At 43.4% G+C, this 15,617-nt stretch overlaps 4 protein-coding genes across 4 annotated transcripts; 1 reads left to right on the top strand and 3 right to left on the bottom strand.

The window, feature by feature from the left end:
* Nucleotides 1-159: 159 nt before the first annotated feature.
* On the bottom strand, nt 160-1,813 carry BCR41DRAFT_357047 (hypothetical protein). The gene is made up of 2 exons (XM_022024793.1): nt 603-1,813; nt 160-512 (listed from the first exon to the last, which is right to left on the bottom strand). The coding sequence occupies exons 1-2, from the start codon at nt 1,753-1,755 to the stop codon at nt 214-216; spliced, it is 1,452 nt and encodes a 483-aa protein (XP_021879648.1). The 5' UTR covers nt 1,756-1,813; the 3' UTR covers nt 160-213.
* A 61-nt stretch (nt 1,814-1,874) lies between these two features.
* BCR41DRAFT_308463 (MAS20 protein import receptor-domain-containing protein) lies at nt 1,875-3,775 on the bottom strand (the record flags this gene model as incomplete). The annotated part of the gene is made up of 5 exons (XM_022020913.1): nt 1,875-2,162; nt 2,262-2,957; nt 3,060-3,202; nt 3,294-3,479; nt 3,658-3,775. The coding sequence occupies 5 exons, from the start codon at nt 3,773-3,775 to the stop codon at nt 1,875-1,877; spliced, it is 1,431 nt and encodes a 476-aa protein (XP_021879649.1).
* Nucleotides 3,776-4,236: 461 nt separating this feature from the next.
* Nucleotides 4,237-6,595, bottom strand: BCR41DRAFT_381449 (40S ribosomal protein S27; the record flags this gene model as incomplete). The annotated part of the gene is made up of 4 exons (XM_022027308.1): nt 4,237-4,265; nt 4,383-4,494; nt 4,844-4,951; nt 6,560-6,595. The coding sequence occupies 4 exons, from the start codon at nt 6,593-6,595 to the stop codon at nt 4,237-4,239; spliced, it is 285 nt and encodes a 94-aa protein (XP_021879650.1).
* Nucleotides 6,596-10,156: 3,561 nt separating this feature from the next.
* Nucleotides 10,157-15,465, top strand: BCR41DRAFT_308257 (glucan synthase; the record flags this gene model as incomplete). The annotated part of the gene is made up of 2 exons (XM_022020904.1): nt 10,157-13,499; nt 13,604-15,465. 2 exons carry the CDS (start codon nt 10,157-10,159, stop codon nt 15,463-15,465), a joined length of 5,205 nt encoding a protein of 1,734 aa, XP_021879651.1.
* Nucleotides 15,466-15,617: the final 152 nt, after the last annotated feature.

The raw sequence follows: 15,617 nt of genomic DNA on the forward strand, positions 1-15,617 counted from the left end.
CTTCCTTCACTCTTTCAGCACAGACAATTGTGAAGTAAAACATACCGGTTCGCGAACTAGCTGGACAGCGTCTTCTGCTTCATCCTTGTCTGAACCGCTCATTCGCTTAATTATGAATCAGAAGAATAATAAAAAGAAAGACAAAAAATAAAAAATATACTCCTGTAAAAGCATTTTTATTCTTATTGGTGTGACCACGATGCTACTACTGCTCTAATCCCAAACAAGCGATCCTTTATCATCGCTCACTGCCGAGTTCTTCGGAGCTGTGGTTTTGGACACATCCCATCTAGACACAGTTGGGGCTTGCTTACGCGCTTGCGCACGGTAAAACTCCTTCATCTTCTCCGCTTTAACTTGTCGCATGTGTTCTAGGCGTCTCTGCTCCTGAATTGCATCCTGGGCAGCTTTTTCCTCCTTTTTCTTAGCTGCTTTTGCCTGATTCTCCCGCTGCTTCTTGCTCGATTCAGTAGACTGATACTGACTAGTCTTTACAGACGTACTGGCTCGTGCTAAGGAAAATAAAAAACAATGATATTCTTCAAATTGAAGCCTCCTGTCCAGCAAACTAGCATATTGAACATCGTCGCTTGTCTACTTACTCTTCTGTGTCATGAAACCATCAGGAATAGCTTCGTGAACCCGCTCCTCTTGGACAGTCGGTTTAATAGATAGAACACGTGCAAACTTCTCTGTTTGCTCAGCATGAGGATCAGCAGATGCAATAAGTTCGAGCTTCATACGTTGTTGCTGCAGTACCCATGGATCCATAGGCTTGTTAAAGTCGATGCCTCCGGATCTTGACTGTGTCGAGCTGACGGTAGTCCACTCATCTTCTTTATCATCAGCAGGTCCTTTGTCACTATCATCAAATTCCTCAATTTCCTTTCCTTCAGTCTCCTCTTCCTCTTTTTCCTCCTTTTCCTCAGGCTCCTGCTTTCTAGCCTTGTTCTCTTCTTCCGCTTGCGGCTGAGCCACTACTGGCTCTGGCTTCTTTACAGGTTTTTCTTTCTTTTGGTTAGGTTGCTTAGGCTGTTTTGGAGCTGGAGCTGGAGCTGTTGCTGGTCGTGAGAGTGCAGGGAAATCAGAATGAGACAGACCAGAGGCAGCAGGACCGCGATTATTCTTTTTCTTATTACTTCCCATAGTACCAGGACCTGGAATTGAAGTAATTTGAAGTGAAGAGTCGACTGATGATGGTGGTGCGTTCTTTGCAGTTGCGGACGCGAATTGCAATGTCTCCTGTTGTTTCGCAAGTAATTCCTTTCGCTGCTCCTGCTGTTGCTTCTTCCAATTCTCAACAGAGGATGGCTTCGTAGACTTGATTGCACTGTTGGCTTGCGAATTGATAATGGGAGATGTCAAGTCCTTTTTACTACTTGATAACGTGTTTTTGTTAATGGCGTTAGTGATGTTATTGTTATTGTTTGGTAAGAGTTGAAGTTTGCTAACAGGCGTTTGAGAATCCTTGCTACTTTTTTCTGTGCCCGTTACGGTGACGTTGGTCTCCACATCTGACTCATCCGATTCATGTTGATTAGTCACGCTGTCAATGGTCTGTGTGGTCGTAGAACTTTTGGTCTTTTTCTTGGACTTTTTCTTTTTTGATTTTAAGGAAGCAGTGCTACCAAATGCCCCCGGTAAGGATGTTTTCTTAATCAAGTGAGCTCCTTCCAACCGATCACTCTTGAAGATGCTGAACAGTCCCAGAGGAATAAGGATGACAACTGCGATGAGGAAGTATTGGTACTCCATGATGTAAGAGTGGTGGGAAATGGTGCTGAAATGCAACAGGACAAAAGATCAGTTCGTCATAATCAACGCACGGTTATCAAAAATACACTTCGATTCTATTTATTCTGTAATCGATAGTCTTAGTCAGTGGTCTCACAGAGGGGGCACATGCATTGCAGGCGGTACTTGGTGAATAACTCTAGGCGACGCTGCTCAGTCGAAAGTTTGCCATTCTTGATATATCCAACAAAGAGCTCATCTCCAGCCTGAATGTCTCTCGTCGCCACAATTGTGAGTTTGTGGTCATGATCTGAGAATACAATCTTGGTGTTAGGTTCACACGAGTGCATCAGGTATGAGCTTACTCGGTAGAGTCCCGATCCAGTAATAGGAGCATCACGTATACTGCGCTGCCTCTCAGGCAAATACTACACAAGCATACATATAATAAACAGGTCAAAAGGCTGAATCTCAACATTCACAACTTCTCTTAGTTTTTTTTTTCTTTTTTCTTTTTTCTTTCATACCTTGATCGTGCGGTCGGTATCGAGAGAAGTTGAGATGCCGTAAAGATTATAAAGCAACCTTCCCTTCATGAGCAAATAACGCTCCGCAGTAATGAATTCGTCGATACCAGGAATATTTGATCCAAGTGCCACCTTTAGAAGCTCCATCTCCTTTTCTTCCTCATCAGAAGGAGGAATTTCCAAGTATCGAAGCCTCTCCATGTGATCGAACGAGTTGTACTCTGCTCCACTGTTCATGGATTCCTCATGCACCATTTTAACCAAGAATTTGGCGAGCATTTCTGGTACCAGATTCCTGGTTGTTTTGGTGTACTCATACAAAGATCGCTCTGGACTGTCTGCATCCTCAGAGTTCTTAGTGCACAAAATGTTATGAAATTCCTGTGATGCCGCATCTTTGCAATCCTGAGAGCAAAATACAACCTGACTGCATTTGGAACAAGGTACGGCCGACTCCTGGACAATTTCTTTCAGACAGTAATGACAAAAGCTACCCTCCAATGATGGCTCCAAAGAGTTGATCACAGGCACTTCAGAATAGATCGCCTGTCCTGCAGTAAAAGCCTTGGTCACTACTAGGCCACGTCGCGTCACCTTTTGGCCATCCGCTGTAACACCTTCAGGCTTCTCATCAACCTTGACATTCATGTCCTCTGGAGGGAAGACAGTGTAGTACTTCTCTTGTTTACTTTGAACCTACCATACCATAACGAACGTAATGCTGATTAAATAATGTCCGTTCATTGTATAGTAGGAGCACTGATTCAGAAAAACCTGCTTTCACCAATTACTACTTACATCCTTACTAAGCATGCCCATCACAAGAGTGAAGACTTCAGATGGGATAGTTTTTTGATATACCATCACTAATTCTGCAGGGGCGGGGTAGACCTTCAAAGCCTTATAGAAACATATTGCCGCTTGTGCATAATTTTGTGGGCCTATTGTGTCTCAGCAAAAATATGCAATACATAAGCATGGGGTTACCATCATGCATTCTCGTTTTGCCTTTATATTTGCACAAGTTGTTACCTCGGGTGAAGAGCGCTTCTCCAGCCGAGAGCTGCTCCATGCAGAATTTCTCACGTTCCTCCATAGAAGTTGGGAAATCCTCATCCTTGATACTGGCCAATGCCTCTTCGACAGTTTGTGCACTTCTGTTTGACAGCTTCTTAGCCTCCTCCAGAGCAAGCTTCTGTGCACGTTTACGCTCCTTCTCTATTAATGAATCATAGCAGCCCAATATTAGCTCCTATAATTTTAGAAATCTCCTGTCGCAAACATATTGATCTATCCAAAGCGCTGAGGCAATTGTAAAGATAGTAATTCCTCCAAAGCAGTGACACAAAGATTCATTGCAACTGGTTGAAATTCATTGAAACAGTATAATGCATACTCAGTTTGCGCCTGAACTCAGGATCGTTCCGTCTCTTGGCATCGAAATATATAGCATAGCCAATAGTGGCAACAGTTAATACGCCAACCGTGGCTGCAACAATGGTTGACGTCTTCATGATGGCCGCTACGAGTGTCTAGGAAAGTAATCGAAAGAAAATGTACAATAGATCACTGTAAAAACAACACAACTTTCCGAGGCCCAAAGATTGCACGTGATCTGTCACTTGAGGCTGAGTCAAGTTCTTGTGGTCGTTCTGATTCAACGCTTAAAGTACCGCATAAGGTTGTTTATAACTAAATGTCCGGCGCTGAACACCATTAAATTAATTCTGGGCGAAGCGATGTCATGCATGTCCAACCCCAAAAGGATGAGGTATTTGCAGATTAACGTGAATAGTAAATAGCCCCGCCATTTGTGGACAAATATAATAGAGTGGCAGAGAATCTTTACCAATTGTATTTGACTGAACCGAAAAAACTGGAAAATGATTAACTATTCACATTTTGGTTTTTAGAAAAAGAGAAAGCTTGCATGCATGTATTTCAGCTGTTTTATTTCAAATTGAAAAATAAGTGCTTAAGCCTGCTTGCGGCGGAAAGAGCAGCCTAAATATTATAGCATAACAAAAAAAGTTAGAACATCGATTTGCTCAAGCGTGAGCTCCTGATATGATAACAACAGTCATTATCCGCCCTTTGAAAAGAATTTATGCCTCAACTTACCCTCAGTCAAACGAGTGATACCTCCAGTGGGTTGAGCGAGAACGTTGGCGCAGCTCGAGCACATGACAACGGTTTGAGCATGCGAGAAGACAGTAGTGATCTGGACACATCCCTGTAAAACGCATAACAACAAAAATGGTAATCAAAAGAGTAAGATTCGAACGTCAATATTTGCATGTTGAGAACAGTGCGCTGAATCCGACTCCTGAACTGTAACGTAAATAAAAAAAAGACGACCAAAATTCCGCAGTAGCTCCTAAAACTTCCAAAATTTATTAAGCATCCTTTTTCTGCCTCCATGTTCTTTGTTGGAATATCTGAAGGCGGAAAAAAAAATCCTTCGGAGTGTTGTGACATTGTCGATCCCAGGAAAACGAATAATAAATCCCTTCAATAAAAAAAGGGGATTCTTCCCAAAGGTCAGTGTTTTTTCCAGTTGGACTCCATGCTGCTACACTTACAGGGCACTTGACGTCCATGAAGTAAGAGTTGGGAGACTGCACGAGTCTCTTCAACTTGTGGGTCTTTTGCTCATGAGCGTGGGAGGGATTCAAGAGATCAACAGCCAACTAATGACAAAAATCAGATGCGGGTGGGAGATTGATGTTAGTTCTGCTGTCCTATAAAAATCTTGAAGCCCTACCAGGGTTTATTTCTTCCAGTAAATAGTTGATGTAGTCCTATAAATCTGATGCAAACTCAGCGCCTCGATAAAACATTCATCGTAAAAGAAAAAGCCGAATCTCCGCTTCTGCCCTCCTGAGCGAAATATAATATCAACTTGGCTGCTCTTTCGGATTGATTACGATCCCTTTCGGTGATAAAAGTCTGTAAATCCGAATACTTCCACTTATTAGATCCAACATGCCCACATGCCTTTCACCAATAATACGTTTATTGACATCCTGAATTTCTATTATCCCTTCAGCCTTTGTTTGATGGTGCGCCTCCAATGTCGATTCACTACTATTTGTTTGTCACCTCCATTCCTTGATACATATTCTATCTGATGGATGTATAGAGGACTGCTCCTTGTATCCATTGCTCTACATAAACGGATGTACTCTTCAACCATTGATGTCACGTGCCATTTTGCTTATTTAATTGAGGAAAAAGGAAAGAAAAAATGATACACGAATTGAGTGTGGCAAAATACTCTCCAATTTCCAAAGACAAAGCCACTTCATGCAATGCGAAGTTACATGTACAACAAAGGCTACCCACAACATCAAACTGGAAATGCTCTATCGTAGTTGGAGTTAGCGCCTGCACTGATGCCTCTTGTGTTGGAATCCGTGCTTGGGACGTGGAGGTTAATAGACGAGTCCCTGATCAGGTATTTGGTTGAAGTTGTAAACTAGACTATGCTATTGAAGCTACAGATTGGGGGCGTCTTCTTCTTAATGCTATGTAATATGGGCTGTACATGTAGAGAATTCCTGATATGGACAGAAGGAGGGCCCTCATAATTGTTCGCCCTACTATAGAGGCTGGCCTCGTCGCCAGGAGCCATGTCGTAGGTCGTATTTAATAATGTTCTTTGATTCTCAGTGGTTGCGGCAGCTTAATTCGAAGCGACATGGCTTAGAAAGGGCAGTATGCCTTTGCAAGAAGTTGCAGATGGGGTTGAAGTAAGATATGGGCTAGAATTAAGCACCTAGTAGGGGAAGTGGCTGGACAAGTGGAAGTGAGTCGCTCTTTTTTGTAGGAATCCATCTTAACACTCATGGGATAGACAGTGCTCTTAGCCTAGTTCTGAACGAGTCTATAATCTAGTTGACCTCTTATGGCCATTCATAGATAATTCTTTCCAACCAGCTATAACTGGTTGACTTCAGAGCCTTGTCTGGCCCACCATCCATAGTTACCTTGTTGTCGTTTGTGTCTTTGTAACCGTCAAAGAACGTCAAAGTGTTGGAATAACCCTTGAAGGCATTGATGACTTGATGCGCACTGCTCTATATAGTGATTTCGTACCCAGGGTCTCCTGATTAGGTACAGTTGGACCGAACAATGGATAGATACTAGCATTCTTGAATGTTTTCATAAATTTGTTGTTGTTCAGAGTTGGACAAGCCTTAGAGATTATTATGGTGATAACTAGGAAATCATTGCTTTGATTACTATGTACTCATTTGTAGCTTTAATACTCATGCTCATTGTGGCTGGCTTCCTACCTGATAAACGCGGATAGTGTTCAATTCAAGGCCCATGAGAATTGCGTCGCGTTTACAGTCCGCTGGTTTCAGTAAAGGACCTATGGATCCTACAAAGCTGGTAGACTACACCCCCTGATATAGAGCTGATCTTTGCGATAATGGCAGAGAGCTTTGTATCTTGATAGCTGTGCGATCCAGAGCCAGGCAGAAGCAAGGTAACGCGCTTCAGTCGGCCTTTGCTCTATTAATATCGCAAGACGAAGCATACTGCACCATGATGATTTTGCTCGTAAATGAAATTATTTCAATTTTGTGGTTGTCTAAATCGACTTAAGGATAAAAATAGTCTATTTCATAACAAATATTGTTTGACGCGTGGACGACGGAAAAAAATGCTAAGTATCAAGATGTGGGGACATCTAGGAAGGGCAAATTAGCGCCAGAGAATTCGTAGATCTATTTGATGTTTGCAAATGCATCCGGGTGATTAGAGAATGCGATAAGGGTACATTGTTTTCAATATGACAGTAATAGACAGAGTCTGATCGTCAGTCTGGTTTTGTTCAAAGCATTAATGATACTGTATCTCGATCTAGTATTGTTAGTAAGGGTTAATTGGTAACATGGAAATATGAGAGGAGGTCAGTTTGGGCTTGCGCAGTCAAAATGCACCACCAATGAGAGCGCTTTCCCCATTTAACCAACAACATGTGTACGGCAGGACTTAGAGTATTGGAGGTCACTCGACAGGTATGGCATCAAAATTTTTTTTGCAAGGTGGCGTCTCTTCATGAAATTCTGTAGGCATGACGACTGGACTCCATGTGCCTCATTTTTGATGAAAAAAAAAAAAAAAAAAAAAAAACCATTGCTTTTTCTTTGCTGAAAGTATATACATATAAGGTGTACAGATGTTCAAATGTGTTCTGATTTTCGATTTTCTGTGGCAGACAGTCATGTGCAAATAGAACAGGCATGTTCATAATTAATTTTTAATAATCAGTTGTAAACAATTAAGGACAGCAAATAGGAATCTTGGGAAGTGCCCTGATCTGCACAACAAGAGAGCACACGGGGATTCCCTTTTACGCCCATACACAGCAAAGCAAACAGCCAATAAAAAACACAAGATACCAACAGCTGTTGATTCGCTTGGCATTTACTAGGCACAAGACACCAGCCGTATATTGATTAGCTGCTAACCTTTTCTCTCTTCACTACACCATTCATTGCTACGAGCAATCTGAGCAAGGAATGTACGTGGAAAACAACTAAAGATTGAGGGTAAGTGATGATTAAATGCGGAACGCAATACCACATCGCTTCAGCATTTATTACTTTTTTTTATACGCTATCAAAGAATCGATTATTGATTAGGGCTTCTAGAGGGACCAAATCAACTGGTGGCAAGAGTTACAGGCCCAAGGTATTAGGAGCTAGACGAAATTCGCAACAGTACAAGTCCTTTAAATATGCCAATCTATTAGGTGCCTACTATAGTCTTTTTATTCTTTGAGAAAAGTAAAATGCTGACAATTGATTCGAAAAGCGACAAGTCAATATGTCAACCTACTTAAAAAAAGGGTACCAAGTTGTTTTCATCCATAAGTTAGACATATAATTTATACATGTACATGGAGCTTATCAAGTTGGTATATACATTTTTACCTTGTTCAACAAATGTGGACTTCCGAAATGCCCATCTGTTTCTCAAGGACTAACATAGATGTTTCTTAAAGAGCGGAAGCAAACTGGTCACGAGTGATAAATGTGAATGAATTTATTAAGTTTTGATAATTTAATCAGTTCAAGATGGCTTTGTCTTGTTGCTCGGTTGTTCGGATTACTTGGAGAATGTGTATTTTTTTTTGGGGGCGTTCAAAAGGAAAGACAAGAAGATATCCAAGTGGGCCTAAACAACTAATCGTTTATAATTAGGCGGCGTTTTCTGTGTTTCTCATGATGTTTAAGCTTATTTTTTATCTTATCCCCTGACCCTGACAAACCTCTACCGGACAATAGATGTTCAATATTTATTCATACATCATCATATTCAACAGCTTTTTTCTCATCCTTAACACGTTTTTCTTCTCTTTCAAATCTTTCTTCAGCCATTCCACTTTACCTACTAGCGCCGGCGATTTGCAATTCCTCCCTTTCCCCCTTCCCTTCATCCAGTTAATGTTATTCCTTACTCTTTGTTATTCTTAACCAGCGCTTAGCTCGTTTGCATCTCTTTTTCGCTTCTCTTCATCCTCAGATCTACCTTCCTCACGAGCCCCTCTTTACTATTCTGTATGCGCTATTATTGCTTCCACACTTTATCATCTGGTACTACGCTCACGCTGTCATTTTATTCGTAATTTAGTTTACCCATCAAGTATTGACAATAGCCTTGCACACATACGCCGCCGCGCTTAGCATTTATCAAAATAATATCCGTACCCCTGGGGCCCCCTCAATACGCTCCATCGTCTTGTATAGCGGCACAACAGCCTAAGCAATTTGAAAGGTATGTAGACGATGTAGACGTCATTTCTCTGTTCAACGGAAAGATCTATTAAATTTATTGAGCCGTTCGTAGGTCACTGATGTCAGGCATGATGATAAGTTTTTTTTTTTTGTTTTTTTTTTCCTGACCTTATCCTGTCACCCAAAATTGCTCGTACCTCCTTTTTTTCTCAACAGGAACACAGTGTCTTAAAAGGCAACCATAAATACCCTAAAGCTTCCATCGGCTATGGATCCAACTGAGAGAAGCCCTCCACCAGCCACAATAAAGCAAGATGGTCTCCAACCTGGTGGCTCCTCTTCACAGACATATCAATCGCACGCGCGACCCCAGCCTCAGCAACCTCAGCATTCACTCCACCCACCTGGTCAGCCTGGCCAGTGGACTAATGCAAGCCATGCTTTTCCACAAAACCAGTTAAGGAATAATCTTAATCCATCCAACTCATGCCCCCTCCGTGAGTCGCTACAGCAGCAACCCCCGCTCGGTGCAGGCACAGAGCGTTTCCACTCCAATCAATTCAACAGCCACGAGTCTGGAATAAACCTTAACGTACCAGATTCAGAAGACGAAAGTCCGTACTCGCATCATGGTATACCCAACTACCGGGACACAATATATTTATCCTCTTCACAGAACTCGCTTTTCCACCATGCTGACTCAGGAACAAGCAATGGTGAGTTTTTTTTTTGTATTTTTTTTTATTCTGACGTATGAGAGGAGCAATCTTCTATTACAAGAGTTCCTCTTTTTTTTTCCTGTGTGTTCTTCTGTGATCTTATTGGCTATTGATAATTGAACTTTTTTTTTTTCCATGCATACATTGTGGCGGCACATAAAATTATTTTCATCTTAATGCTATCATACCTCAATCATTTACATCATAGAAAAGCGCTGCCTAACTCATTATCTATTATTCTTTAATCTTTGTGGATGCTGTAGAGCACATACGAGCCCGTCCCTTCGTCAATACCAGCAAAAACAACAGCAGAGACCCAATTGTTGGCAAGGGTAGGACACGCATAGGCGGGCCTCTAGAATCAGATTCAGAAACATTCAGTAATTCACCTTCAAATGCTGTCCAATCACCTAATTCAGGTGCTATGGTAGGAAATGACATTGATCTCTTTGGGCCTTTCAGAGGACCAGATGACGGTCGCTATACGGGATATTCGCCTTCCTCTGACGCATTACTTTCACTCTTTGAGCATAAAAAAAGCCCTCTGATAAGTGAACAATACCACTACGACGATTCTCCCATCAGCAACAATGTCTATGTAAACTCACAACATCTGCCACCCGACCCATATCCTTCTTGGACGGTCGAGAAGGGCGCTCCACTAACGCAAGAGGAAATTGATGGCATCATGGTCGACCTCACACGGAAATTTGGATTTCAGAGAGATAACATGCGCAACCAATCAGAAGCCTTCTTGACCATGCTGGACTCCAGAGCATCCCGAATGTCCCCTACTTTGGCGTTAACAACTATTCATGCCGATTATATTGGAGGAGAGAACGCCAATTACCGTAAATGGTATTTTGCTGCACAACTGGACTTGGATGATTACATGGGTTATCATTCAGCGCCCGGCAAGAATAAGAAGATCGATTGCAGCTCGATGGTGCCACAACCTGATGCCGCCCATGTTGAAACCCACGATTCCCTAGCGATGGCGGAGCAGCAATGGAAAGCACGTATGAGTCGTATGTCTCATTTTGATCGCGCACGCCAGGTGGCACTCTACCTCCTTCTCTGGGGAGAAGCGTCCCAAATCCGATTTCTGCCCGAATGTCTGTGCTTCATCTACAAATGTGCTGAGGATTTTTATTTGTCACCTGAATGCCAACAGATGATTAATCCTGTTCCAGAGGGCTACTTCCTTCGTACCATTGTGTCGCCGCTTTATCGTTTCATCCGTGACCAGGGTTATGAGGTGCAAGGAGGGAAGTATGTGAAGCGAGAGCGTGATCACAGCACAGTAATCGGCTACGATGATATCAATCAAGCATTCTGGAGCCCTGAAGGTATCGAGCGTATCCGGCTACGGGACAGCAAGCGCCTCGTGGATATTCATATCACCAAGCGGTGGAATGCACTAAACCAAGTTGACTGGGAGTCATCATTTAGGAAAACATATAGTGAGAAGAGGACATGGCTTCATTTGGCAGTCAATTTTACACGTATCTGGATCATCCACCTCGTCGCGTACTGGTACTTCACTGCCTATAATGCCCCCTTCCTGTATATGGCTGAAGACGCAGACGAACCCGCAGTTCGGTGGACGATTGTTGCGCTGGGTGGGGCTATTGCAGCATTAATCATGCTTTTAGGGGTCTTCTGTGAGTTTATGTTCATCCCCCTCACTTGGTATAACTCGGCGATGCTAATTCAGCGGCTCATATTGCTCATCCTCGTCTTACTCTTAAATGCGGCGCCCGCGGTCTATATCTGTTTTTTTAATCGCAGGGGTAGTGTTGCTGAGATTGTTGGCATCATACACTTTGCAGTGTCATTGATCACGACTCTTGTTTTTGCAATTGTTCCATCCAATCGGCTCTTTGGCAGCTCCTCCAAGTCATCCCGAAGAAACTTAGCATCTCAAGCGTTCACTGCGTCGTATCCAAAACTCAAAGGCTCTGATCGTGCGCTCTCCATCATCCTCTGGTGCCTTATCTTCGGCTGCAAGCTAGCAGAGTCATATTTTTTCCTTGCTCGCTCCTTCAAGGACCCTTTGAAAGCCCTATATGCAGAGCGTATTCCCAATTGCCAAGATAAATACTTGGGAGGAGCACTGTGCTCCATCATGCCTGCCTTCACTGTGGCTATAATGTTCGCGGTAGATCTAGTGCTCTTTTTCCTCGATACCTATCTCTGGTATGTTATCTGGAATACTATCTTTTCTGTCTCCCTATCCTTCAAGCTCGGTGTTTCGGTTTGGACTCCGTGGCGCAACACATTCTCTCGCTTGCCAAAGCGTATCTATGCTAAAATACTCGCTACCGCAGACATGGATATCAAATACAAGCCCAAGACTCTTTGCTCACAGGTCTGGAACGCCATTATCATCTCTATGTACCGTGAGCATCTGTTGTCTATCGAGCATGTCCAGCGCCTGCTCTACCAGCAAGTTCCGTCAGAAAATGGAAATAAGACGATACTCAGGACGCCGATGTTTTTTGCAGCTCAAGAAGACTCGTCGATCAAAGCTGAGTTCTACCCACATTGTTCGGAAGCTGAGCGTCGTATCAACTTTTTCGCTCACTCCCTGTCGACGGCTATTCCTGAGCCTCTTCCCGTCGAAGAGATGCCCACATTTACAGTCCTAGTTCCTCATTATTCCGAGAAGACCCTTCTCTCGCTTAAAGAGATTATTAGGGAAGAAGATCAGCATACACGTGTGACACTTCTAGAATACCTTAAACAGTTACATCCTGTTGAGTGGGATAACTTTGTGAGAGATACTAAGATTCTAGTTGAGGAGTCGTCCATGTATAACGCTGCTAGTAGTCTCGGGCTGTCTGGCACTGAAGGCGATAAAGAAAACCACCATGATATGCAAAAGCCCAACAACAACAACGACGACCTACCATTTTATAGTATTGGGTTCAAGTCTGCCACGCCCGAGTTCACTTTTCGCACTCGAATTTGGGCATCACTTCGTGCACAAACCCTGTACCGTACGGTTTCTGGGTTTATGAACTATTCAAAGGCGATCAAGCTTCTTTACCGTATCGAGAACCCTGAAATTGTACAGCAATTCGGTGGTAATGGTGATCGCTTGGAGCGCGAACTTGAGAAGCTCTCTCAGCAAAAATTCAAGTTTATTGTTTCAATGCAACGATATACCAAATTCAGCAAAGAGGAAGCTGAGAACGCTGAATTCCTGCTTCAGACTTATCCCCAGTTACAGATCGCATACCTTGATGAACGTCCATCTGAGGTTGAGGGAGAAGAGCCTATTGTGTACTCTGTGTTGATTGATGGGAAGTGCGAGCTCATGCCTGACGGTAAACGCAAGCCACGCTTCCGACTAAGACTTCCAGGCAATCCTATTCTAGGCGATGGAAAATCTGACAATCAAAACCACGCCATCATTTTCGCACGCGGTGAATACATTCAGTTGGTCGATGCCAATCAAGACAACTATTTGGAAGAGGCTCTCAAGATCCGCAGCGTCTTAGGAGAGTTTGAGCAGATGCATATGCCAGAAGTTTCACCATACTCGCCGCAGGTCACATCGAAAGATATCCCTGAGCCTGTCGCGATCGTTGGTGCTCGTGAATACATTTTTTCGGAGAATATTGGCGTCCTCGGGGATGTTGCTGCTGGAAAGGAGCAGACTTTTGGGACCTTGACTCAGCGTATGATGGCTAAAATTGGTGGGAAGCTTCACTACGGTCATCCTGATTTCTTGAACTTTATCTTCATGACGACTCGCGGAGGTATGAAGAAAGAAAAAAATCCCGAATGTAAAATATGTTGTTTGTATTTGTCTTCATTCTGTTCAACCAATCGATAATTAATAGAAAATAATGCTATTTATTAGGCGTTAGTAAGGCACAGAAGGGCCTTCACCTGAACGAGGATATCTATGCTGGAATGACTGCATTCCAACGCGGTGGTAGGATCAAACATACCGAATACTACCAGTGCGGTAAAGGACGCGACCTTGGCTTTGGCTCAATTCTAAATTTTAACACTAAAATCGGCACGGGCATGGGAGAACAGATGTTGTCGCGTGAATACTATTACCTTGGAACACAATTACCTTTGGATCGTTTCCTGACATTCTACTATGCACACCCTGGATTTCATATCAACAACATCTTTATCATGCTTGCTGTCCAGCTGTTTATGCTTTCGATGCTATTTGTTGGCTCCGTGTCATCGTCGGTTGAGGTTTGTGCTGACATTGCGCAGGCTGGGTGTGTCAACTTAGTGCCTGTATATGACTGGATCAAGCGCTGTGTCCTCTCGATCTTCATTATATTCTTTGTCGCATTTTTGCCCTTGTTCTTACAAGAGCTCATGGAGCGCGGCTTTACCAGAAGCTTAGTTCGGCTTGGCAAGCATTTCATGTCCTTTTCGCCCATGTTCGAGGTTTTCGTAACTCAAATATACGCAAACTCTATTCTGACCAACCTATCCTTCGGCGGTGCTCGTTACATCGCCACTGGCCGAGGTTTCGCAACAACGAGAGCCCCGTTTTCGCTCTTGTATTCAAGGTTTGCTGGGCCTTCGCTCTACGTGGGGATGAGGCTTTTATTGATGCTGATCTTTGCATCGTTGACCATGTGGGTCCCTCATTTATTGTACTTTTGGGTCTCAGTGTTGGCTCTCGTGATCTCGCCTTTCCTCTTTAATCCGCATCAGTTCTCTTTTACAGAATTCCTGCTGGACTACCGTGAGTTCCTGAGATGGCTATCGAGAGGGAACTCACGGACGCATGTATCATCCTGGATCTCGTATTGCCGCACCATGCGAACTCGTATCACAGGATACAAACGTAAGCGCTTAGGTCACCCTTCAGAGAAATTTGGAGGCGACATCCCCAAAGCCAGGTTTGGGGTCATTCTTGTTTCTGAAATTATCCTTCCACTTGCCCAACTCGCCATTTGCGTGGTCTGCTATATGTTTGTCCGGTCATTCCCTGCTGGCGTCAATAGCAATGGAGGGGCTATTTACGTCAGTGGACTACTTCGCGTTGCAGTCTTTGCCCTAGGCCCTGTTGTGGTCAACGCCACAGTCCTGGCAGGCCTCTTCTTCATCTCTCTTCTTCTGGGCCCCCTGGTAAATATGTGTTGTATCAAGTTTGGAGCTGTGATGGCGGCTATAGCCCATGGCATCGCAGTCTTGACCTTGCTCGGCTCATTTGAGGCGCTTTGGGCGCTTGAGTCATGGAACGGATCGCATGCAGTCTTGGGCATCATCGCTGCCATTTCAGTTCAGCGCTTTGTGTTCAAAGTATTGATCACAATCTTCTTGACACGAGAGTTTAAGCATGATGAAACGAATCGGGCGTGGTGGACAGGTAAATGGCATGGCCGAGGATTGGGGACGCATGCTATATCTCAGCCGTTACGGGAGTATGTGTGCAAGATCATTGAAATGTCTATGTTCGCTTGCGACTTTATTATGGGTCACGTCATCCTCTTCTTACTATTTCCGATTTGTTTAATTCCCTGGATTGATCGATGGCACTCTACCATGCTATTCTGGCTGCGCCCGAGCAAACAGATCCGCCCTCCGATCTTTTCTTCAAGGCTCCGAGCACAGCGTCGGGCTGTGTCGTGGACGTATGGCGTACTCTTTATCTTGTTAATGGCCGTCTTCGTCATGTTGATTGTTACACCCTTGATGTTTCCTCAGTACATGCCCCAGGATATTGGACAAACAATCCCCATTTGAAGCATATTAGAGTTGATTGTCAGTTTATTTTATTTTATTTTATTTTATTTTAATCTTTTTCCATTTCATTGCTTTATGTATCATAGCCCACCAAGTCATCAAATAATCCATACTTCTTCTACTTACTCACCTTTACTGCTCCTTAATAAACA

This window comes from Lobosporangium transversale, assembly GCF_002105155.1.
Source record: "Lobosporangium transversale strain NRRL 3116 chromosome Unknown BCR41scaffold_28, whole genome shotgun sequence".
Taxonomy (NCBI): Eukaryota; Fungi; Mortierellomycota; class Mortierellomycetes; order Mortierellales; family Mortierellaceae; genus Lobosporangium; species Lobosporangium transversale.

Bases quoted from the DNA above. Each gene is read 5' to 3' on its own strand.
- BCR41DRAFT_357047 (XM_022024793.1), bottom strand. From the start codon at position 1,755: ATGGAGTACCAATACTTCCTCATCGCAGTTGTCATCCTTATTCCTCTG. The intron at 513-602 runs GTAAGTAGACAA...TATTTTCCTTAG, and splicing joins TGGTTTCATGACACAGAAGA to CACGAGCCAGTACGTCTGTA.